This window comes from Spea bombifrons, chromosome 4, assembly GCF_027358695.1.
Source record: "Spea bombifrons isolate aSpeBom1 chromosome 4, aSpeBom1.2.pri, whole genome shotgun sequence".
NCBI lineage: Eukaryota > Metazoa > Chordata > Amphibia > Anura > Pelobatidae > Spea > Spea bombifrons.
Genome location: NC_071090.1, coordinates 104,755,448 through 104,780,034, shown reverse-complemented (window position 1 = coordinate 104,780,034; position 24,587 = coordinate 104,755,448). Strand labels below are relative to the sequence as shown.

At 45.4% G+C, this 24,587-nt stretch overlaps 1 protein-coding gene across 2 annotated transcripts in view; it reads right to left on the bottom strand.

Annotated features, from left to right (window-relative positions):
* The window catches only part of PDE4A (phosphodiesterase 4A), a 44,150-nt gene extending 20,317 nt beyond the window's left edge, over positions 1-23,833 (bottom strand). The window contains exons 1-6 of one of the 2 annotated variants that reach the window (XM_053464840.1): positions 23,661-23,833; positions 7,223-7,408; positions 6,950-6,986; positions 6,067-6,137; positions 5,187-5,236; positions 4,379-4,491 (exon numbers count right to left, since the gene is read on the bottom strand). In XM_053464840.1, the coding sequence (XP_053320815.1) occupies positions 4,379-4,491; positions 5,187-5,236; positions 6,067-6,137; positions 6,950-6,986; positions 7,223-7,408; positions 23,661-23,767 (564 nt within the window). In that variant the 5' untranslated portion in view covers positions 23,768-23,833. Of the gene's footprint in view, positions 1-95; positions 269-4,378; positions 4,492-5,186; positions 5,237-6,066; positions 6,138-6,949; positions 6,987-7,222; positions 7,409-23,660 lie in introns of those variants that run through there. The other variant, XM_053464841.1, reaches the window with a different exon arrangement.
* Positions 23,834-24,587: the final 754 nt, after the last annotated feature.

The following is a 24,587-nucleotide window of genomic DNA, read 5'->3' as shown; positions in this document are numbered from 1 at the left end:
CTTGGAAGACACTCTAAGATAAAACTAGGCAGATGAAGAAGAGGGTTGATTGATGGGAAGAAAAGATTTCTATGTTTTGGTGTTTTTTTTTTTACCTGGTCCCACCAGCCAACCAGCCATGGTCTGGAGCATGTTTCACAAAAGAAATCTACCAAGGGCATTTTTCAATCCTAGCTGGAAATGTCGGAAGGAATCCAGTCTGCAGCTCAAAAATGTGGGGAAACGGTCAAAAACAGAGCTGCAAGAACGCTGTACAATCCTCCGATTTGCACAATTCGTAGAGTGACGAAAAAAAAAAAATCTTCTGATGTCCCTTTAAGCTTTATAATCCTCCGCAAAAAGTTATAAAAAAATATATATGTTCCAAGGCTTCAAGGTCCACAAAAAAAAGGAAAAAAAAAATAAAATTTCCCAACTTTGTAATCCTTAAAGCTGAAGAAAATTCCAATCTCATTATACCAACTTGTAAATAAAAACACAATTATCCAAACCCTCAAAAAATTATTAAATGTATAATTTAATAAATAATTTTTATTTAATTTAAATATATATTTTTTGTTTCCCTTATTGGTTCTCCTGACCAGTTAAGTAGTTTCACGCGAGCCAATTACAGGGTACGGGGATGGGGTTCTGTACTCCAAGGGTTAATACCCCAAATTGTGAGGGGCCGAGGTAAAATAAGAGAAAATAAAGCCATTAGGAGGTAGTAAACAGACTATAGGTATTTCTCCACACTCCCTCTGCAAGGCCCTGGAAAAATGAAACAATTTGCCTCACTTTGACAGAGAATAGAGCGAGGGGTCCCGCATCACCCGAAAATTACATCGGATTTCGCAAAAAAGGGAAAAAAAAAGGAAAAAAATCCAACAAATAAGACATTCCAAAATAGAAGACAGGCCTGTGATTTTAACCCATCTCTAACGAGATGATGAAACCTCACAGCCTCTCGTTGTTTTTAGGGGTTACATTTTTAAAGCTTTTGCCAAATCGTGTGCCCCCCCCTTACCCTCCCACCCCCCCACCCCTGTTCTTCTTCTTCTTCTTCCTCTTCCTCCGTGTCTTGGTGTCGGGGGGAGAAAAATAGAACCAAGTCAGGATTTTGGAGGGCCTAAGGAGCTGCAAGGTAAGGCCTCTTCTCGCATCCTTAAGTGTAGGACAGAAGGTTGCATGTTATTGCAGCATCCTCGTTGGGTACCACGAATGGAGAGGACGTCTGGATGGAAAAGATGCCCGAGGAGGAATAAAGACAGAACCCCCGGAGCGGAGATCCAGCAGAGGATACGCGAGGTTCTCCCGCTGCTCTTCCCCCCTAAGCCCGGTGATGTCTCCCGTAGGGCCGTTCTCCTGCTGGTATCCTCTCCTCGGTTATCTGTTCATGTAGCATACTGCAGTAGGCAGGGATGTGATGTAAAATGGAGAAGGAGGGGAGAGGAGGGAGGAGGGGTGGGGGAGAAGGAGAGAAGGACCAGCAGTGTTTCCAGGCATGCCATTCTCACAATATACACCTATTTTTAACCCTTCGACACCGTGGGCCAAACACATCTTTGGGGTTGTTGGTTTTTTTTAACATTAAAATTTAAATATTTTTATTTCATTCATTTTTTTCCCACTGACCTTCAAACAGCAAATTCGTAGCGGTTTTAATATTAATTTAAAAAAAAATGATAAAGTCCTCTTTAGAAATAGTCATTTCCTGTAAATCTACTGAAACGGCCATATAATAACGATTCTTTTAATGCATTTATATACATTTTGCAGATCAGGTGGTTTTGAAGGTCGGATCATAGAATAGTAAAATAATTTGTGCTACTGAATTCATCACACACATATATATATATATATATATATATATGTATATATAATGTGTAAAGATATATAGTTATTTTATGGGACATGGGGTAGGAAGCATTACTACAAAAAAAATCTACAAATTAGGTAAAATTTCAGAGTTTGCTACAATGTAACTTTAGATCAGATAATATGCGGTTCTGATATAAAATAATAACTTCCTATGTTTGTTAATGTAAAGAAACAATAAAAATCCATAAGAGTTACCTGAAGAGATTTGATACAGGAAGGAGATGAGTTAGCAGGTAGAGGACAGGAGCCGGGAAATTATAACTCGGCATTTACTTGCCAGCAGAAAAACAGATTGGTCGGCAAGAAAGTTACTATTCCACTCCAGGCATAGAAAAGTTTGAAATGAAAACTCCTACGGCAGGCAGAGACCTGGATGGCTACCGGGGTGTGATCTCAAACAATAGGCACCAATCGCCCCATTTCGGGCTTAGAATTCCCTTTTGCTCTCTGATGAAGTCATAGTTAGGTCGGATACATTCTGAGGAACACTCGAAGATCTCCAGCTGGAATCCAGGAGAAGACACTGATGTCCTTCAACTGCAAGCCTCGCCAGTAAACCTTTTCTGGCCTAGAAAACGCTGACTATGATCGGCCAGAACTAGGAAGAACTTAAACATTGGCCAATGGGGCCTATACCGCAGATTTAGCTCCCCAGATCTGCTCTACACAACCAGCAATGTTTTTAGATCCTATGGCTGCATTACAATCCAATAAACCCAAAGGGAGACCGATGAGCCTGAGTATTCATAAACACTCTACTGGCCAAGCAAGTGACAGCTGAAGGTGGAGGAGACTCTCAGCAGCCTGGACTCTACTAAGCGCAATGCAATTACTTTAGGTCACAAGAGCTCAGTCGTTGGTGAATAAAGATTCAAAAAAGGATCAGGCATGCTACGGAGGCCAGCGAGGTTCAATCATAACCATTCTCTTACTTCCAACCCGCCGCACAGCCTTTGTGGGGCATTCCTGGCATGGTCCATGGGCTGGGGCGACTCGGTCCCACTAGTTCTAAGTGTGCCATAACCCTCCAGAAAAGCTAAACGGGGCACCCGCCCCATCTCAGGCTCCCATCCACCAGCACTGTGTGAACACAACAGCCAATAATAGTCACAATACTGAATAATAACCAGCATATTCCACCCCTCTACTCACAGTTACACGCCAAGCATATACTCTACACATAGTTACACGCCAAGCATATACTCTACATACACTTACACGCCAAGCATATACTCTACACACAGTTACACGCCAAGCATATACTCTACACACAGTTACACGCCAAGCATATACTCTACACACAGTTACACGCCAAGCATATACTCTACACACAGTTACACGCCAAGCATATACTCTACACACAGTTACACGCCAAGCATGTTCTCTACACACAGTTACACGCCAAGCATATACTCTACACACAGTTACACGCCAAGCATATACTCTACACACAGTTACACGCCAAGCATATACTCTACACAGTTACACGCCAAGCATATACTCTACACACAGTTACACGCCAAGCATATACTCTACACACAGTTACACGCCAAGCATATACTCTACACACAGTTACACGCCAAGCATATACTCTACACACAGTTACACGCCAAGCATATACTCTACACACAGTTACACGCCAAGCATATACTCTCCATTCCTTCAACACAGCAGAAGACAATTATGCAAAAGTAATAATATCACAAGAGAAGCGGACTCTTCATTCCAATGCTTAGTAATAGAAATAATGTGATGGCAGATCAGACCCATTCGGCCTGTGTGGTCGGTAAGGACTCAAACCTTTAGTCTCGTCGGGGATTCAGGAGCCGTAGGTCTATCCCATACGCGTTTAAATCCCCTCATTTTGGTCACCCCAAGTCTATAACCCTAACCATCGATGTAATGTGAACTTCCGCCGATTCGTTATTCTACGACCTGGGAAAAGGATCATTCCTGTAGGCGTTAAGTTATCAGTAAACAGATCATTGATAAATATATGATGGTAAACGAGCCAGTATGAACCATGACATCACAAGCCGCTTAGCAGCAGTCATTCTTGTAGTTCACTCCAGCCTTTATCAGCTTAATTCCCCTACCTCAGCAGGGCGCTAAGACTGGGGTGCCAACGACTACATCAGAACGCCGAGCAGAAACAACGATGCTTGCTGCCCCCAAATCACCGGTCACGCAGCCAAGAAGGTCCCGGCCAACACGCTTTACTTATTTGAACAGTTCTAGGGTATTAAAACATTACAATTTCCCAGCAGATCAGACCCATCCGGCCCGTCTAGTCTGCCGCTTATCCGGCTGTAAAGACCTTAATCAGTGGTTGGTCTCGTCTTAGATTCAGGAGCCGTATGCGTGTCCCATGCATGTTTAAATTCCACCCATTGTATTGGCGTCTGCTGGTTGGCTGTTCTACTTATCCACCACTCCTGCATACCGCTTATCCGTGGAAACCCCCCAGAAAATATAAAGTCAGAGTACGAATGATTAAAAAGCTCTGATCGTCTTTTACCTTGTTGGACGCCATCTCGCTGACAGAGCGATAGGTCTGGATCGCCTCCAGCTGGTCCAGACACCAGTCTAGCTCCTCCAAGGTCTCTTTGGCTAACTGCTGATAAGTTTCCTCTGCAGACACAAACAGAATCTGTTATGATGGGCCATGCTCATAAGGTGCTAAACAAGGAGCAATCACCATGGGAACCAGTATCATTTTTCCACTTTTAGTCTATAAAACGGGCGGATTACACAAGCCCCCTGGTTCTTATCTGCCGACAAATTCTAGAATTCAGAATACAGATACGTTTATATAGAAATCCGTAGAATAATATCTATGAGCAGGGCCGAGGAATTTACACTTTCTAGCAGAGATCCCTCAAAAAAAGCAGCTTTAATATATTAAAAAAAGCCACTAATTGAAGAAAGAGGTCATCTTAGAACGGTCGGCCCACGAACATTCTAAAAAGAGAAGAGGTGGAGGCTGCTGCCTGCTTCTCTGCACTTCTATTTGTTCATGCATTAGGTTTCCTTCACTTCGTTATTATTATTCTTTAATTATTAAGCGCTAACATATTCCGCAGCGCTGTACAATGTAAATATAGGGCGGGTAACAAATACATAACAAAGATACACACGGGGGCCTGGGACCTGTGAGCTTACGATCTATCCTTATGGCCCTGTTATACAAAAGAATGGGTTTTGGGGGGTTTAGAATCTATATAACGCTATAGGTTCTGGCCAGGGTAACATACTAGATGAAGAAACCTGAAATATTCGTGTAAATCCATTTGTAATCCATGCAGGTTATAAAGAACGAGGCTCACCTGAGAGGGTTGCTTTACAAACGGTCTGCTGAGGCATTACGGGGGAGCGCCTGCGCGGGAAAAACACACGTTACAAACTCCTTTAGGAAGAAAAAGTAGACATTGACTGGCTTTTGAAACATTATTTATTGTAAAAGATAGGCTCTGAGGCCCTGGTGCTGCTCGTTCCCCTGATTAACGTCCCTTTAATGTGTGGACTCGGCGGTTGGCACCCTAGCCCGTCATGCCGGCATCGGACTGGGTGCTGTTAGGGTCACTCTGGGTAATGTGCTCGGTAAGGTTGGAAGCATCGGGACATGCGCAGCTACATGGCAATGCCGAGTGATGAAAGATTCACTGAGCTATGACATCATAAGGCAACGTGTGGCCGAGCTGGGACAACGAAGAAAAGCAAATACCCCTTTAAAGGCAATCCAAATAAATAGCGCGTATAGAGCAAGGCTCGCTAGGAGAGCTGCCAGTGTACGGCTCAGGAGTTAAACGTTGTTGGCTCCGTCACGCTGGTGACCTCATTTTCCGGGAGCGAATGTAGAAGTCTCCTTCAAGGAATCCGTAAACCTAAAATAACTTTTGCTTCTCTGAAATGTCACCCGCGATGATTTCAGTATGTGTTTCACGTGTCCCCCAGGAAAGGTCAAATTTGATCACCTTAATATATGACCTTGTATGCAAATAAATTACTCACAATCGTATGACATCATTTGTATGCTGAATGGTGTTAAGAACTGCCTGATCCAACCCCTTTTTTCTTGAGCTATACATTTGCTTTCATTTTTGCTAGCACAATGTATGGACTATATACATTATATATCTATATATGTATAGACAAATATGTACAATGGATCCGGTCCTAGTCCCCTTGGCTCGGGCACACACTCACTTGTTGGTCGGGGACGTCACGTTGGCGAGGATGGTGAAGTTGTTTCGGACGCTGCGCAGGCTGGCCAGCACCTGGGGGGGGGGCAGAAAATGACAGTGTGATGTCACAGGGGGAACAAGAACCTTCATCTGCATTTATCCAAAGCATTTACCAGACGCACAACCAGCAACTTAACGACAGGAGATCAGGCTTAGAAAAGGGTATCCAAAAGAAAAGAAGCCTTTCTATGACCAGCTGAGCTTTATGGGAGTTGTAGTTCCATACAACTGAGTTGTTGGTTACCCCTGATTTCGACTCACATAAGCGTTCAGGACCTCATTCTATAGAATGGATTTGGAAGCTCCTGATTTAAAGAATATGTCACTTCTCTGGGAGATGTACGTGAATAGCAGTTTCTAAGCAAGGAAGCAGAAATCCGCAAAGTGTCAGGAATTCCGCCTCCCTGCAGAGTTTAGTGTCGGGACATCTCAATGAACTTTGGGGACACGATCACCTTGCAAGGAGCCCTCAGGACAACAGGCGTCAGTTACACACAATGGCCACCGGGTGTCACTGTTTGAACGGCAGCTGACGGAGCGCGGAGCATAGAACATACGTTGAGCGTAAAGCACACGGCAGCGAAGAGAACGTGGAGGTTCGAGCAAATGCACTTTCCTCTACATCCAGAACCCCTTCAAGAGCCAACTCTCGGGGCTGAAGCTGGGCTTGTCCAGGTGCACCGCGGAGTGACGGTGCCAGCGCACTCACCTTACAGGTAACAGAATCCTGCTAGGCAATGAAGGCTGCACTTATAGTGAAAACTTTTATTTTATTGAATACTTTTATTTTCTCAGCATCACCCTACTGCACGAAGGCTATAGGTAACAACATATGGGCAACATACCTGAGCAAAAGGTGTAACTATGAGGTCCTCGGTGTGTCTGCAAAACAATTCAAAACAGTATTAATGGCGTATGACAGACAGACGGACAGACGATTATCACTCTACAGATCCTCCTTATATGAAGGTATAGACAGGGGTAATATCTGCAGAATTACTGTACTGTGTGCAGATACTCGGTATCATCATATAGTGGTGCTTCCCGGATCACTGCACAGGGATATGAGTACTCGGTATCACTATACACCGGTATGGGTTGCGTCACCATATACTTACACCTCGCTGGTGATGGACGAGTTCCGGGACATGGTCTTGGGGGACATATCGTAGTCGCTGTCCGACCGGTACAGGAAGGACTCTCTCCGCTGGCTCTGCGGGAAGCTCGGGTGCAGCACCAGCCCCGGACTCGCCTGCGAATCGATGGGGCTGCGACCGGGAGAAGGTCCATTTTCCACATCGAAGCTGTGGAAGAAGCAAAGCGGAGGGAGGAGGGTTACGACGACTTAGGAGCTTGGGACAGACAGGGCGCTGAGCCCATGCGCGGCATTTCAATACGTAATAAACATTCTGAACAAAAAATGTGCCTGGAGAGCATTCCTGTTATGGCAGCCGCTTCACATAATCGGGGGCCGGTGGCTTTTCCTTTTTTTTTTTTTGGAGGACCCCGCTTCTAGTAGCTCGGATTGCTTGCTGGGTATGAGTAGTGGTGTAGTCTGGCCAAGGCCGACTAAGGGTGATGGTAGCCACTCCACTAGGGGCCTATCGTCCTGCTGGGTGACTGGCCCCCCTAGTGCGCCATGGCTTTCCAAAGGGCCGTTTGGGATGATGAAAGATCTCCCTTTAAACGGTTACAGTTGAACTGTGTTGTGCTATGGTTTCCATGGAAACTAACACAGTGTATGATGTCATATCCCAGCGCTCTCGAAGAAGAGTATACTGGGTGTGAGTGTATTACAGGGTTCAGCTGGCCGGGGCTACAGAAATGAATTCATTTAAATGTTACGCATTCAACGTATTCAAAGGAGCGCATGAAGAACTGCGATAGAGAAGAGAACGCTCTCCAGCTGCTGCTGAACTACAGCTCCCATGATGCTCTGCAGGTACCCAAAAGAAAAGGAGCGTTTCTAGGACTAGCTGAGCCTTATGAGAGTTGTAGTCCCATGCAGCTGGGTTTTCAGCACCGCGGGGGTCCCTTCTCCATCACTTCTAAAAAATAGACCTCTGAGGCCTTGAAAACGCATGTCGATATCACTAGAGACTGCGTCGTTTCTGGGTTATATACGTAAATATCAATTTATAGGCAAAGCAGCCGCGACCGCAGAGTATCTGGTATCATGCGCCCCCGCAGACTTCCGCCCGAGTCCTTCTTCATAAACCTCAGGGAGATAATTCTTCTTAAGAAGCAAGAAATCTTCTTAATTCCATGAAAAAAGGAGCAACAACAACAAAAATGCCCCTTTCTGGCCGTTTGACATGTGAGGAGGTCTAACGGTGCGGAGAGACGCATCAATGGTGACCACTGTCTTATCACCATAGCAACCGGTCAAATCTCCCTGATGATTGGACCGTTTCGCAGGTTGCTATAGGAAGAATCGGAATCACTTTTTCCCCAGAAGAAAAAAAAAAAAAGACCCCCCCCCACAGCTTAAAGCTATAGCTAAATATTCGTCGGCATATACAAATAATGATCCAACGCACCCTGGCAGATGTATAGGTCAAATACTGGAAATTCCACACTACAGAACACCATAGGTTTCCCTATATCTTTCGCTTAACACATATGGAATTATTTATTCCACCCCGTGACCCCATAGCGGTACTAGGTACCCGTCGCTCCCTGGTAAGGGGGGGGGGCGGGAAGGATGATCACATCTGGTGCAGGACGTCACGCAGAGATGAAGCAGCTTTATCGAATTACAATATTAAAGGCCGCACATCTGGAGCCGGCCGCTTACGTCACCGTCAGCTGGGAAAGGGAACGGGAGAAGGGGATTAAAGGTCTGGGGAGAGACGGGGATAAAGGTTACTGGAGGAGAGCGACAAGGAGCGTCGGAGGGGGGGGCAGGAAATTCCACTGGAGACGCACAAAGTAACAGGCAGGAACTATCACGGAGACTGGGGGGCTAAGCAGGGATATTCCACTGGTTTCCATGGCGATTGCATCACACTTACCACTTTATACCAGAATTGCTCTTTATACCTAATCCCTACTTTGCAGATGTTTGCGGGTTAGTGTGGGAACTAACTCTGGGGCTTATTACTCTAAGTCTACGCAAACAATACACGGTCAATACAGTGAGGGAACGTCAACATGCGTCGGATAAGCACATGGCTCCCGATACTAAGGACGGTAGATGAGTGGAACAGTCTCTCAGCACAAGTGGTAGAGGGTAATACAGCGAGGGGATTTAAACATACATGGGACAGGCATACGGCTCCTGAATTTAAGACGAGACCAACGACTGATTAAGGTCGGAGTCTTTACAGCAGGAGAAACGGGCGACTAGACGGGCGACGGGGTCTGATCCGCCAGAAAATTCTATGTTTCTACAATAGCAGAAAATGGGTTTTTGGGGTTAATTGTGTTAATAAAATAAATTAAACTTGTGTTAAATGCCCTTGTCAGTCACATAGGGTATATAGCTATCAATTAGTCACAAAGTCACATTATATAGTCTCATGAAAGCCCCTCCCCTAGCACCGCCTCTAACCACGCCCCTGAACAAAAGTGTCCTTAAGTGGAGGCTTTGTCCTTGTACAATGTCAGCTCCTCAGGCCGCTGTCGGGTTCAGCACAGCTCTATGGGGCCCTGTCTCTGAAGGGCCCCCACAATGGTGCACCCCCCCCCCATATTCGAACCTTCAATACTGATACAGGTTTTTCAGAGGGGGGGTCAAAACCTACTACTCCCATGATCCTCAGGCAGGCTACAGGAGGCAGAGTGGGTGGCACGTGTGCATCCCAGTGGCTGTGTTTAACCTGCGTGTAAATCATGGGACCGGCAGGAGCAGATAAGAGGTGACAGATTACCCGCGTCACACTGTGGGGGCAGGGACCCCCCCCTATACTGGAAATGTACAAAGCGTGGGTATATGTTTGATATGTATATGAACATAGGTACTGGCAGTGTACTGTATGCTTACTTTACAAGCAGTAAAGGACTGTGTATGTAAAGCAGGGGGTACATGCGAGGGGCTCTCCCTCCGCTAGGAGATCTGTCTGTTCATTAGAGGACCATATGTAGGTGAACATGTCAGGTACGAAGGTGTAAGGGGGGTGTGAGGGCGGCCATTAGCACAGCTGTATGGGTCCAACCTCTGGAGGAGCCCCCACAACCCCGCACCGGAGTACACGTCTACCTTGAATAGCAATGCATTGAATTTAACCCATGAAGAGGGGATGGAATTTTCTGATGGAGGCGATGAGAGGCGTGTATGAGCCTGGAACGCACGTAGAAGTATATATACAGCATAGGCAGGTGCGTCGACCACAAACCGTTTATATAGGTGTGAAGATGCATATAAGCTCCATGTGACAGCTGCCCCTATACGCACATGGAGGTGCATGCGCAGTGTATGTGAGCGGTCCGTGGGTACAGGTCTGTGGAGGGCGGGGGGGGCAGATATCTGCAGAATGTTAGGATCAATGGGACCCATGGTGATCCTCAGAGTGCAACAGCCCGGGGCAACAACCAGTCCACCCGTCAATAATACCCCTGCTGGGACCAGTGCGTTTAGTAAAAGACAGTGGGGCACAAACCGGATGCAGCGATACACACAAGCTGCCCCGGGGTCACTCTGTACCCTCGCTGGATTGCCCACTTAACCCCTTCAACATGCAGAAACTGGAACCCTTTATGTGCCACAAGATGTCACTGTCCAGCAGGACCCAAGTGAACCAAGTGCAGGACATCATGATTAACCCCTTGAGTGCTGGGGATGCACCAGAGTATTACACAGCATGAGTGTCCTGGGGACGTTACTGTCCAGCAGGCGTGCCTTCAGTATAATGGACTTGTTTCACGCCTATGTTTCACACTTAAGCCTTCAGATCTGGGGCAGGGGTAGCTCTTTGCAATTCTCCGGTAAGCTGTATGAAGGTGCTCTGGCTCGTGCAGGATGGCGGGTTAGTGATTATATACACAAAGCATGACATCACTGATTAATTAACAAACTGTGTGAAAGGCTCTCCCAAGAACGCAGGCGTGTTTACACAAGGACACAGGGCCCTTGTGTGCGATTATCGCATACACCCAGCAAAGTCTGATACGGGAATGATCCTCGCCGTTGATATACTATATATATTTATATATATTTATATATATATATACACAGTACTGGGCACAAGTTTTAGGCAGCTGTAAAAAAAATAAAAAATGCTGTAAAGTAAGAATGCTTTCAAAAATAGACACGGTATTATCTCCTACACAGCTGTTCCCGTTAATGATTATGTTTTAACCTACATATTAAAATGATGATCATTAGCACCTGTTTGGTATAAACATCTTATTATACACCTAACTATATATGACTACAAGATCCCTGACCTTTAGATTTTTCTTCTGTTCACTCACTTTGCATTTTTTTAATGCTAAAAAAAAAACTATTAACGTCTATTCTGGAAAGCATTCTTACGTTACAGCATTTACTTGCACCTGCCTAAAACTTTTGCACAGCACTGTACATCCAGCATGCTCCCTGCCGATATATACACCCAGAGCAGTCCGCTATGGGAGAGATACTAAATACTGACATTTATACACCAAACACAGTCGGATACAACTGGATTACTCGCTACTGATATATATACACGCTGGTGAGATACTAGAGTAACGGATATATTGAGTAATGATGTATACTGGCAATATACTCATCACTTATATATACATCCAGCGTGGCCGGATACCTGAATTGTAAGACTGCGTTAGACTGATACTGCGAGGCGCTCTTCTCCCGGCATTCACACTAAGATTACGTAGGAGTTAAATGCGCCGGTAGCGCAGGGTTAATCGAGCCGACTCCGCGCACGTCCCGGAGAGCACGGAGCAGGATAATTGCCCGATGAAGATAAACTCCTGCTTCTGCGTCACTGAGAAGGGATTTCGGGGAGAGATCCCTCTGACGTCTCAGTGACATAAGGAGACTGCCGCACTAATAGGATTTTCTGGCTGTCCTGTATAACCCTTACAGGATTCCCCTAATCCCCCCCGTCTCCACCCCCAGCGCAACAGGTACATGCGCGGGATGGGCTGCGTGAGAAGAGCGCGGTACAAACAGCCTTTACTCTCCTGAACCATAGGAACCATAACCAGGACACACACAGGACCCTATGTATCTAAAACTAGAGGGCTTAGATGTCCATACATGCACCCTTTCAACTCGCATGCCCTCACCTGCACTTGCAAACAGCTCGTATATTGGTGAATGCGAGGAGATGCACCTTTGGTCAAGTCTGGTCACTGCGTTAATCTATAACTCGAGCGATCATTCAGCAATCTCCAGACTTATGTTATTATAACTATATTCTTTACACTCAACAACCAAACAAGCACGTGATAGCTTAAAGTAACCGGCAGCACACCGAGAGTGACCGGGGAGCCATACTTTAGGTCACGTAAACCATTTTCAGCCCATCTTCTTCCCCAGGTCATTTTATATTAGGTTTTCGTTTTGCGAGACTGAATATTAAAGAACTCGCAGAACATTCTTCTTAAGCGGGGCCTCTTGGACATTAAACTGTCCCTTTAAGGAAACCGCTGACTGCCTATGGAATCACACGCGTGTAAGCTTGCCGTGTAAATGTATCGCTGCGGGGATTCTCATTCGCAAATTCTATTCTTTTCCGCACATTCCACCGACTTAACGCGCAAACACGTCAATCATCAGCGACGACGGGGTTACCCAGGACAGTGCGCCGTCACCCAGATGAGAGGGTATGACTTTCCGTGGGGGCTGCCTCTTTCATGCTCCAGAACATGTGGGAGGTTTGTGGGTTTGAAGCCGGTCGCACATTTTATTTATAGAGCGCCGGCAGATTCCGTAGCGCTATTCCAACGGGGGGGGGGGGAGTGAAAACGAACAATAACGTTAAAAACGGACAACGACATTAAGAAACGCGCTCGGTCGGACAGAAGACCCACCCAAAAATACAACATTCCAGTCAATGACTGGTTAAACCTACATACTAAGATTCAGAATGAAATGGGTGGAAAAAATGGGGGAGAAAAACCTCACGGATTTAACTATACATTATACAGGGTCATCCAAAACCTTCCTTCGCTGGGGACGGACCTTAATAACGTATCGGAGCGGGAACACAGCTCTCCCGCCAACTCTCCCTTTAGTGAATAGAGCCAGTTAGGAGAAAAAGGACTTCAATTCTCGCATCAGATTGGAAGCCGCGTTTAGTTCTACGGGAAGCTGGATCCAGGAAACGTCTAAAATAACCACGGAATGTATTTTCAAGCATTCGGCGGAATTATAGGGGAAAAAAATGACATTTTGGAGCTACGAGCTCTCCGTAACGCTCTTCTCTCGCTGCTGTAACCGGAAAGAGTGACTTCATGGAAAACTGGCCTACGAGTCACATGCGTGTTCGTCTAGCGCGTGTTCGCCGTAGGACCTCTTTCTCCCAGCGTAAGAACTGGGAGAAACAGACTGTGTGATATGCAAGAGAGGGAGGAAAGAGGGTTAAATCCCCACATTGAAGAAAAAGTATCCAGGACATGTCAGCAACCTAAAACAATATATATATATATATACTTTGCTCACCGTATATAGTTGCTGTATACGCTGTATTCTCTAGCCTATGGATACTTAGTGTGGTATTATGGGTGATGGGAGTTGTAGTTACTGTTGACCACAACCGATATGCATACTATAAATACAGCACATGGGTAGGGGCAAAAAAGATGTGCAGCCGGGTATATGGGCAGGAAGACTTTTAAAGTCCAGCCATCATAAGCACTTTAGTTCATTTCTCTCTATGCTGATTGCAGGTAAGGATTGCTTCCATTATGCATTATTCAGTGTCGGGGCCGTACGGGCATTACACCGCCCCTTTAAATATTATCGCTTATCACGCACATTCTAGGAAATGACTCAGAACAGAATAAACATATATGTGACATATATCTCCCGCTACACAGATATCCAGCCAGACGTGTACGGGTGACAGTGATGCGTGTCCGTCCCTCGGCACTGACGTCTTTTGGGGACTGACGCCACGCCGCGTGCTGCTGGCGACCGTATTGACGTAAGGTGGGGACGCTGACACCAGTCTCCCGGGATAAAGTCACTGGAAACGCTGAGACCGTAACTCCCAACAGCTCAGTCACCAACCAACAAACACGACCGGTCACCAGGGAGAGCGCCATATCCTGCTCCACTAACACCAACAGAAAAACTTTTAAGAAGCTTTTTCACCTTCTATGGCAACAACGTATCAGTGCCTGTTTTTATGCCAGATGACAATCAAGCGTTGCCTTCAAATTTATGAAATGATACATTTCTCCGATAACACCGTTACTAGGAATGGATGTTTTCAAAGCTGCATTTTAGTTACAAAAGTGTTACATTCATTAATGTAGGTGGATCAGAACCTGTAAATCACAAAACAATACAGACAGAACCTATCCATCGACTAACCTCTCCTATTACATCATAAACCCTCTCCTTATAACCTCTCCTATTACATCATATACCCTCTCATTATAACCTCTCCTATTACATCATATACCCTCTTCTTAGAATATCCCTATTACATCATAAACCCTCTCCTTAAGAACCCCCCCTATTACATCATATACCCTCTCCTTATAACCTCTCCTAATACATCATATACCCTCTCCTTATAACCTCTCCTAATACATCATATACCCTCTCCTTAAGAACCCCCCTATTACATCATATACCCTCTCCTTAAGAACCCCCCTATTACATCATATACCCTCTCCCTATAATCCCCCTATTGCATCATATACCGTCTTCTTAGACTCTCCCTATTACATCATATACCCTCTACCTATAATTCCCCCTATTACATCATATACATTATCTCTATAATCCCCCTATTACACCAAATACCCTCTCCCTCTAACCCTCCTATTACTCCATATATCCCCTTCTAACCCCCATTCCTCCCAACAACCCCCCTGTAACTCCTATTTATAACCCTGTCCTACTTTCATATAGTTTATTTTGGACCCCCCCCCCCGAGATGCTGTTATAAGACCCACATTCATGTTATTGCGGCCACTTAGATAAAGTAGCCCATGAAGGACGCTCTGCCATCTCCAAGCCAAAATAACGGGGAGGAGACATTCCTGTGTCTGCCGGGCAAGGTCTTCTGCCTCCGGGGCATTGCCGAAAAAAGGCTGTCTTATCACCAAAAGAAGGAAAAACATAGCCGTGTCGGTCCGGGAGAACATGGAGTCTTTAGTCAAAGCCGATACATCTTATCGGGGCAACGTAAATAAAGATGTGGAGTCACATAAAGCTTTTGGGACCTCAGAGGTCTCTTCTTCCGATGCAAATTGCCATTGCACCCAAACGAACGGTCAAATCGACCGGAACATCTAAAATAGGTTACTATGGTGATAAGACAACTTTTCAAACCTTTTGCTTGAATCATGATTTATACATAACCCCCTTAATTACGGAGTAAATAGTAGAATAGATTGCAAGCTCTCTAGAACACTGTAAAAAAGGCTCAATGTCCCGTCGCTTGCGTTTAACCGGCCCCTGTTTGGGCGTAAATCATGTATCTCTCCACAATCCCAGCAGCAATCCCTGCGCTGCCTGCAGTATACTTGTGTAAAGTATTTGGGTCCCGTTGTATACGGATTGTGCTTGCAGGGCTGGGTTACCGTGACCGGATCATCACACGGGCGCTGTGGGAGGCAAGCGACGAGCCCCACACCTGCTTATTCTCCATCTGCCCGGCTGCGTTCCCTTTTCTTGTTACCCCGATGCTTTAACATGTAAGCTCGGTGGCTCCTTTATGTAGTGCTGAGTAGCCCTGCGTAGGTGATTGTAAGCTCTGCAGGGCAGGCAAACACCACACCTCTGCCTTTACATCCGGTACACCTGACTGGAAGCAAAACAAGATGGTGCAGGAAAGCGTATGTCCCCAGCCATGTGTTAGAGTGCAAGCCCAGTGGGCCACCGCTCTCTTCTGATGACGTATTGTATTATAAAGCTGGCTCAAGGAATCATGCGCTTTGACTGCCAGTTATGTCACTTTCGGCCCTCCCGGTCATAATCAATTTTAGTCCAATGTCCTCTGTCGGCATCGATTTAATTATACCGGGAGTTTTAATTAGGACTCTTCACAATTAAGACAGACGCAGGCACTGCTGGGCATTACACATATTATTATACAGTATATATCACATATATACACACACACATCGGTATATATATATATATATACAGAAAAAGCAGCACATATAGGCGCATGCACTAGTTTTATTTAAAGGACCGGCTGACCATCTTCCCCATAGAGAAATAACACAAAAAGGCACTTTGTGCTATTTCTTATATCTGAAGGTCTATAAAGTGCATCTAAAGCCTGAACCGGCCATCTGGCCCCTCGGGCAAACGCTTGTACGTCCTTGGTGCTCCACTGGTATAATACCGCCTGGGCTGGCCCTGGTACATCACTGGGGAAAAACTCATAGGGGAATCTACCCCATCTCCAGCTCTGCAGATAAAGGGTTTATTGGGACAAAATGAGATAAAACCAGGTTTTTGTCAAATCCAATTACTGTATACAGCGCTGGGGGTTATATTACTGTATACAGCGCTGGGGGTTATATTACTGTATACAGCGCTGGGGTTATATTACTGTATACAGCGCTGGGGGGTTATTACTGTATACAGCGCTGGGGGTTATATTACTGTATACGGCGCTGGGGGTTATGTTACTGTATACAGCGCTGGGGGTTATATTACTGTATACAGAGCTGGGGGGTTATATTACTGTATACAGCGCTGGGGGTTATATTACTGTATACAGCGCTGGGGGTTATATTACTGTATACAGCGCTGGGGGTTATATTACTGTATACAGCGCTGGGGGTTATATTACTGTATACAGCGCTGGGGTTATATTACTGTATACAGCGCTGGGGGGTTATTACTGTATACAGCGCTGGGGGTTATATTACTGTATACGGCGCTGGGGGTTATGTTACTGTATACAGCGCTGGGGGTTATATTACTGTATACAGAGCTGGGGGGTTATATTACTGTATACAGCACTGGGGGTTATATTACTGTATACAGCGCTGGGGGTTATATTACTGTATACAGCGCTGGGGGTTATATTACTGTATACAGCGCTGGGGGTTATATTACTGTATACAGCGCTGGGGGGTTATATTACTGTATACAGCGCTGGGGGGTTATATTACTGTATACAGCGCTGGGGGTTATATTACTGTATACAGCGCTGGGGGGTTATTACTGTATACAGCGCTGGGGGTTATATTACTGTATACAGCGCTGGGGGGTTATATTACTGTATACAGCGCTGGGGGGTTATATTACTGTATACAGCGCTGGGGGGTTATATTACTGTATACAGCGCTGGGGGTTATATTACTGTATACAGCGCTGGGGGTTATATTACTGTATACAGCGCTGGGGGTTATTACTGTATACAGCGCTGGGGGTTATATTACTGTATACAGCGCTGGGGGTTATATTACTGTATAAAGTGCTGGGGGGTTATATTACTGTATACAGCGCTGGGGGTTATATTACTGTATACAGCGCTGGGGGGGTTATATTACTGTATACAGCGCTGGGGGGGTTATATTTCTGTATACAGCGCTGGGGGTTATATTTCTGTATACAGCGCTGGGGGTTATATTACTGTATACAGCGCTGGGGGGGTTATTACTGTATACAGCACTGGGGGGTTATTACTGTATACAGCACTGTCGAGGGAGTTATTATTGTATACAGCGCTGGGGTTATATTACTGTATACAGAGCTGGGGTGAGTTATTACTGTATACAGCATGGAGTGTTTACTACTGTATACAGTGCTGGGGAGGGAGTTATTACTGTATACAGTGCTGGGGTTATTACTGTATACAGTGCTGGGGAGGGAGTTATTACTGTATACAGTGCTGGGGTTATTACTGTATACAGTGCTGGGGAGGGAGTTATTACTGTATACAGTGCTGGGGAGGGAGTTATTACTGTATACAGTGCTGGGGTTATTACTGTATACAGTGCTGGGGAGGGAGTTATTACTGTATACAGTGCTGGGGTTATTACTGTATACAGTGCTGGGGAGGGAGTTATTACTGTATACAGTGCTGGGGAGGGAGTTATTACTGTACACAGCGCTGGGGGTTATTACTGTTTACAGCGCTGGGGAGGGAGTTATTACTGTATACAGTGCTGGGGTTATTACTGTATACAGTGCTGGGGAGGGAGTTATTACTGTATACAGTGCTGGGGAGGGAGTTATTACTGTACACAGCGCTGGGGGTTATTACTGTTTACAGCGCTGGGGAGGGAGTTATTACTGTATACAGTGCTGGGGGTTTTTACTGTATACAGCGCTGGGGGTTATTACTGTATACAGCGCTAGGGAGGGAGTTATTACTGTATACAGCGTTGGGGGTTATTACTGTATACAGCGTTGGGGGATGCTTTTATAATATTGCCTGAGTATTAGTATTATTATTATTATTATTAATAAAGGAGCGGTGGTATATTATATGCACCGCTTGCTGGTCCTCTGGGTCAGTGTCAGGAATCAGGATGCTGTTTCTGGTAATCTGTAGATATTTATCTTTAGAGCTTTGTACAGAACGGCGCTGCATAGGTTAACACCGAGGAGGAAGCGCGTCATGTCGGTTTATTATACACAATCCTAAAAGGAGAAGCTTCCATCGTGAAAGGGTTACTATTAATAGATTGTAAGCTCACAAGAACAAGACCCTCGTCTCCTGCACGTCATAATGGGTTAATCTTATCGTCTAATCGCATATTGTCATTTGAATGTTATTGTCTATTTTTATTGCCCCCTCTTGGAGCAGCGCTACAGAATGTGTGGGCGCTATATCATTAAATGGATCACACCGGGCTGATTTTACACGTGATATGGCATGCGATATCCTTTGAGACCCCATACTGTCACTGATGTGTGCACATGCTGGCTGAGGGTGCAGGGAGTTATGGCTGTATAATAAGTCATACGTGTAGCTGGTCTGGGTGCCGCACTATCTATTTCCTTAAGATTCCCAAAGTGCACAGAAGGAAAATAAATGAAGCCCTTTGAGTTGTGAAACTGTCTGATGACATCATAACACGATACCTCTGATTTCCTGCCTATTGTGCAACCGCTGACAGTAATCCTGTTTAACCCTAGCTGCATTACGGAGAGGGGTATCCTGGACATACCCCCTCTAATATACAGGATCTAACTCCTTCCACCCTTTATATACTGGACATACCCCCCCTATAATATACAGGATATAACTCCTCCCACCCTTTATATACTGGACATATCCCCCCTATAATATACAGGATATAACTCCTCCCACCCTTTATATACTGGACATACCCCCCTATAATATACAGGATATAACTCCTCCCACCCTTTATATCCTGGACATACCCCCCCTATAATATACAGGATAGAACGCCTCCCACCCTTTATATACTGGACATACCCCCCCTATAATATACAGGATATAATGCCTCCCACCCTTTATATACTGGACATACCACTCCTCTAATATACAGGATATAACTCCTCCTACCCTTCATATACTAAACATAACCCCCTATAATATACAGGATATAACTCCTTTCACCCTTTATATACTGGACATACCACTCCTCTAATATACGGGACTTATCGCCTCCCGCCCTTTAATGCAGGATATAGAAACACAGAATCTGCCGGCAGATCAGACCCGTTCGCCCGTCTAGTCGCCCGTTTCTCCTGCTGTAAAGACGTTAATCAGTCGTTGGTCTTGTCTGAAATTCAGGAGCCGTATGTCTATCCCATGTATGTTTAATTACCCCCCCACTGTATTACCCTCTACCACTTAGCTCCTCCTGCCCCATTATACACAAGCTATGGCTCCTCCCACCCATTATACCATTTATGCTATAGCTCCTCCCACTACATTATATATACAGGACATAACCCCCGCACTGCAGGGAACCCCCAGGTATATTATTATTATTATATAACCCCCAGGTATATTATTATTATATAACCCCCAGGTATATTATTATTATATAGCTCCCAGGTATATTATTATTATTATGTAACCCCCAGGTATATTATTATTATGTAACCCCCAGGTATATTATTATTATATAACCCCCAGGTATATTATTATTATATAACCCCCAGGTATATTATTATTATATAGCTCCCAGGTATATTATTATTATATAACCCCCAGGTATATTATTATTATATAACCCCCAGGTATATTATTATTATATAACCCCCAGGTATATTATTATTATATAACCCCCAGGTATATTATTATTATATAACCCCCAGGTATATTATTATTATATAACCCCCAGGTATATTATTATTATATAACCCCCAGGTATATTATTATTATTATATAACCCCCAGGTATATTATTATTATATAACCCCCAGGTATATTATTATTATATAACCCCCAGGTATATTATTATTATATAACCCCCAGGTATATTATTATTATATAACCCCCAGGTATATTACTGCTGGTAAAGTGTAACGGAGAAGACAAACATTTGTAGAGGGAAGTCATTTAGAGTCAGCGAGGTGTGGGAGGGATGTGTATATACATTATAATAATATACATTATTCATTAATCCCCCCACCCCCCTGTGTGCTAGAATGCTAGCTCTGCTGCACCCTGATTCACAAAGAGCCTGGAGCTCTCCTTAGAACCATTCCAAGGTTTCCATAGCAACTGCTCCAAAACGTATACACTTGGTCCAACTTTGGTTCCCGCTATGGGATGTAGAATGTAAGCTCTGCTGGCCATCCGCTGCAGCTGTAAGAATGACACCGTACAGTATTACTGTCCATTCGAGCGTAAGCTCTGTGGGCAAGGATTCCTACGTCTCATTAACTGAATCAGACTGTAAGCTCTTAGGGTAGCTTTATTTCTCCATGTACTATTTTAGTGTTATTTATAGTGTTTTAGGGTCTTAACTTCCCATGGTTCCCGGCTCTGCACATCTGTTAGAGCGTAAGCTCCACAGGACAGGAATTAAATCGTGGCGATGCCTCTTCCACTCTGTTATTGCAATACAGACAGAGACCGGTTACGCGGGGATACGTCTTACCGGCAGAGAGGCAAAAGTACCGGCAGTGGATAGGGAAGTCTGCTGGTGCTGTGTACAGCAGTCTGGCACACAAGAGGTTAAAATGGAAGGTATCGGTGAATAGAAAGTCTCAGAAAAATCGCAAAATAGAGAAAATTTGCAATAATAGCAGTTTCGGGGAATGTAAAGCAGATCTGCCTCCTTCCCACGCCGTGCATCCAACAATTTACCCGTTAACCCTACGTAACCCACCACGGGAGCAGCCACGTAAACGTCCTGTTCTCGGGATTGACTTCTAAAGCGCAATCATATTGCGCGGCGCTGTACAATGGCTAAACAGGACTCACAATCCAGAAAGACCTGCAGGATTATTCCTCCCCGTTGATTTACCGTTACTGTTTGGAGGAGGGGAAGGATTAAGCAAATACATCTTGCTTTGTGTCCTTTTATTTTTCTTTTCTTTCATTGAAAGTGTAAATCACATAAAACCACAAACATGTTAGATGCTTTCTCCAGTTTCCATAGCAACAACCTATCAGTGTTTGCTTTTGTGTCACATGACAATTAAAAAAGCCCTACAAAAAAAAACATGAAGGAAGAAAAATTTCTCAGCATGAAAGAATTATTCTGGGAAGGGTTTGGGTGTTTGAGAGTAATAGGGACACTATTTTAATGCTGTATTCCCTCACTGAATTAGCGTTACCACTCCCTGCTGAAAGGCTGTTCCACTTATCTACCACCCTATTCGTAAAGGAAGCAAATCAGATAAAACACATAATTATTCTTCCAAATGCCTGCTTAAAAATGCAGAGCTCTGTGGGGGAAAGCAGGACTGCTTCCCTTTCCTCCCAGAAATAATATAACATTATTTAACCCCTTAGACCCCGCAATGTATTATTAAGTGTATTTGTGATGTCATCTGAGCAGCACCGGCCACAAAAGGCAGCGTCTTTCCAACGCAAACGAAGCCTCATGAGTCCCAGAAGATCGACTCGCAAACACTTAGCGGAGGGCTGTATACAAAGTGAGTGTAAACGCCGTCTCCTTGGCGTTAAGCCTTTCCCCGAGAGGCTCAGCCTGGAACACGTTCTAAACACGTCTGCTTGCGTGTATCCAAACATATAAAGCAGATTTACTTACACAGAGCCACATACCTTCACACGGCGCCGTGTACAGAAACCCCGCCACCATTAAACACCAGCGCACACGCTAACACCGCCGACAAACACGCTGCTGCCGTCTATACAATCGCAGTACTTTGCCTTCCACGTCTGGAGGCATAACAAGGGGTATTAACCCCTCGTTTACCAAAAGCCCACTGATCCCAAAGTAAGATTTCTGTCTAGCCTCATAAATAGGGGTATTAACCCCTCGTTTAGCCAAAAGCCTTCTGATCCCAAAGTAAGATTTCTGTCTAGCCACATATACAGGGGTATTAACCCCTCGTTTACTGAAGTCCCCCTCGTCCCTAAATACGTTTAAAAGAACATAGAGGAAACTGACAGCAAGTTAATACTCGGGATCAGGGTTCCCTACCACTCACTGCATTGCACTTGCCTGTGTATTAGAGTGTAAGCTCTATGGACCACTATTCCTTTTCTCTCCACGCAAAATATACGCATGACAAAAATTTGCTCTGGATTACATCTCTGTTTATATTAGAGTGTAAGCTCTGCAGGTTAGTTTACATCGCGGTAGCCATGCCGATGGTGCATCTCCAGACATGTTTGATTTTATCTGTAATAATACATGGGTTCCACCAGACAGACAGACGGACGGACCCTGCATGGGCTTTAATTGAAATCTCCGGGGGCACAAAACACCCAGCCTGCCCCCCCAGGCTCTTTCAGGACTTTTCTGTACGTTTGTTTGACTTTGAGCCGCAAAGACATTAGAAACATAGAATTTGATGGCAGATAAGGAAATTCCCTCTTTGTATTCGCCTCGACCACTTCTCCTGGGAGGCGGTTCAAGTCATCTACCACCCTCTCAGTAAAGTATTCCTGCTCCGCGATCAGATCCCCCGCACCTGCTGCCAAAACTCAGCCGCAAACTCAAGCTGCCCCGCTTGGGTCTTTACGAGCAGACGGTGACGTCCGAGCGCGATCTCCGTTACCCTGCCACCTGCTGCCACCTGTCCGGACAGGAATATAACCCCGCTTGGCGGCTCCCAATTTACAGCACAAGCAAGGCTGATCAAGACTACAACTCCCACTAAGCTCAGCCAGAGCATACTGACAGCCGTCCGGGTGAGCTGTAGAATAGAACAGCTGAACCGACATCAGTCCCGGACAAAATACGTCAACTCCACAGATACATAAGCCTCAGTGAACGAGGGCTGGCTGAGCGTGATGGGAGCTGAGGTCCGGTTCCCGGCTGCCTACCCCACGGAGGAGTCACTGACCTCACAGATTTCAGGAGCCGGTGCTTCTTGATGTCCTCTTCGCTGAAGGAGAAATGCATGTTGGGTGTCCTCGGGACCCGCAGGGCGCCCCGGCTTCTGGATGGCATAAGGTGGCTTGGCTCCGTGGTCCACCCCCTCCCCCAGGATGGGTGTTTAAAGCCCAAAAAGTAGGAGAGAGAGAGAGAGAGAGAGAGCGCGCGTGGCGTCTCCTGCGCAGACAGCCTGAACTGGCACAGTCCTACAAGTCCTGAGCATTCATCACACACACCCTCCCGGCAGCCGGGCCACAAGACCTGGAGATGGATTACCGCGGCAGGGCGGCGGTTCCATTACATAAGAGCTTGCAGGAGACTTGTTAACCCCCTTGGCTATGGGGAACGGAGGCTGGCTTCGAGTTCTTTTTACCCCACAGGGAAATCATTGTGAAAGGCTTCTCTTGCTATTTCCTTTCTAACACACAGACCAAAGTCAGAGCAAACAACAGAAACATAGGTTAACCTCTACCACTTCTGCTGGGAGGCTGTTCCTCTTCCCTACCACCCGTTACGGAAAAAACTTAACAGAAAATACAGGAAAAGTGACGGTTGCTTAGCCAGGGCATAAGGGTCATGGGAGTTGCAGCAAAACAGCTCCCTGTGGGTTACCCCAATAATAAAGCAGCGACATTTTCTGTATTATTGACACGTTCCGGCCGTCGCCCGTATCCCAATGCGAGGAGAGATGCACGGGACGAAACTTTATCTCAAAGGAGGAGAAACGTCACAAAAAGAGCTCACGGCCTAAAACCAGACGGTCAGAGGCTTAGGGGTAATGTAAGGAAGTTTTACTTTACTGAGAAGGTGGTGGATAAGTGGATCAACCTCCCAGCAGAAGTGGTAGAGGTAAATACAGTAGGGGCATTTAAACACGCATACAGCTCCTGTAAGT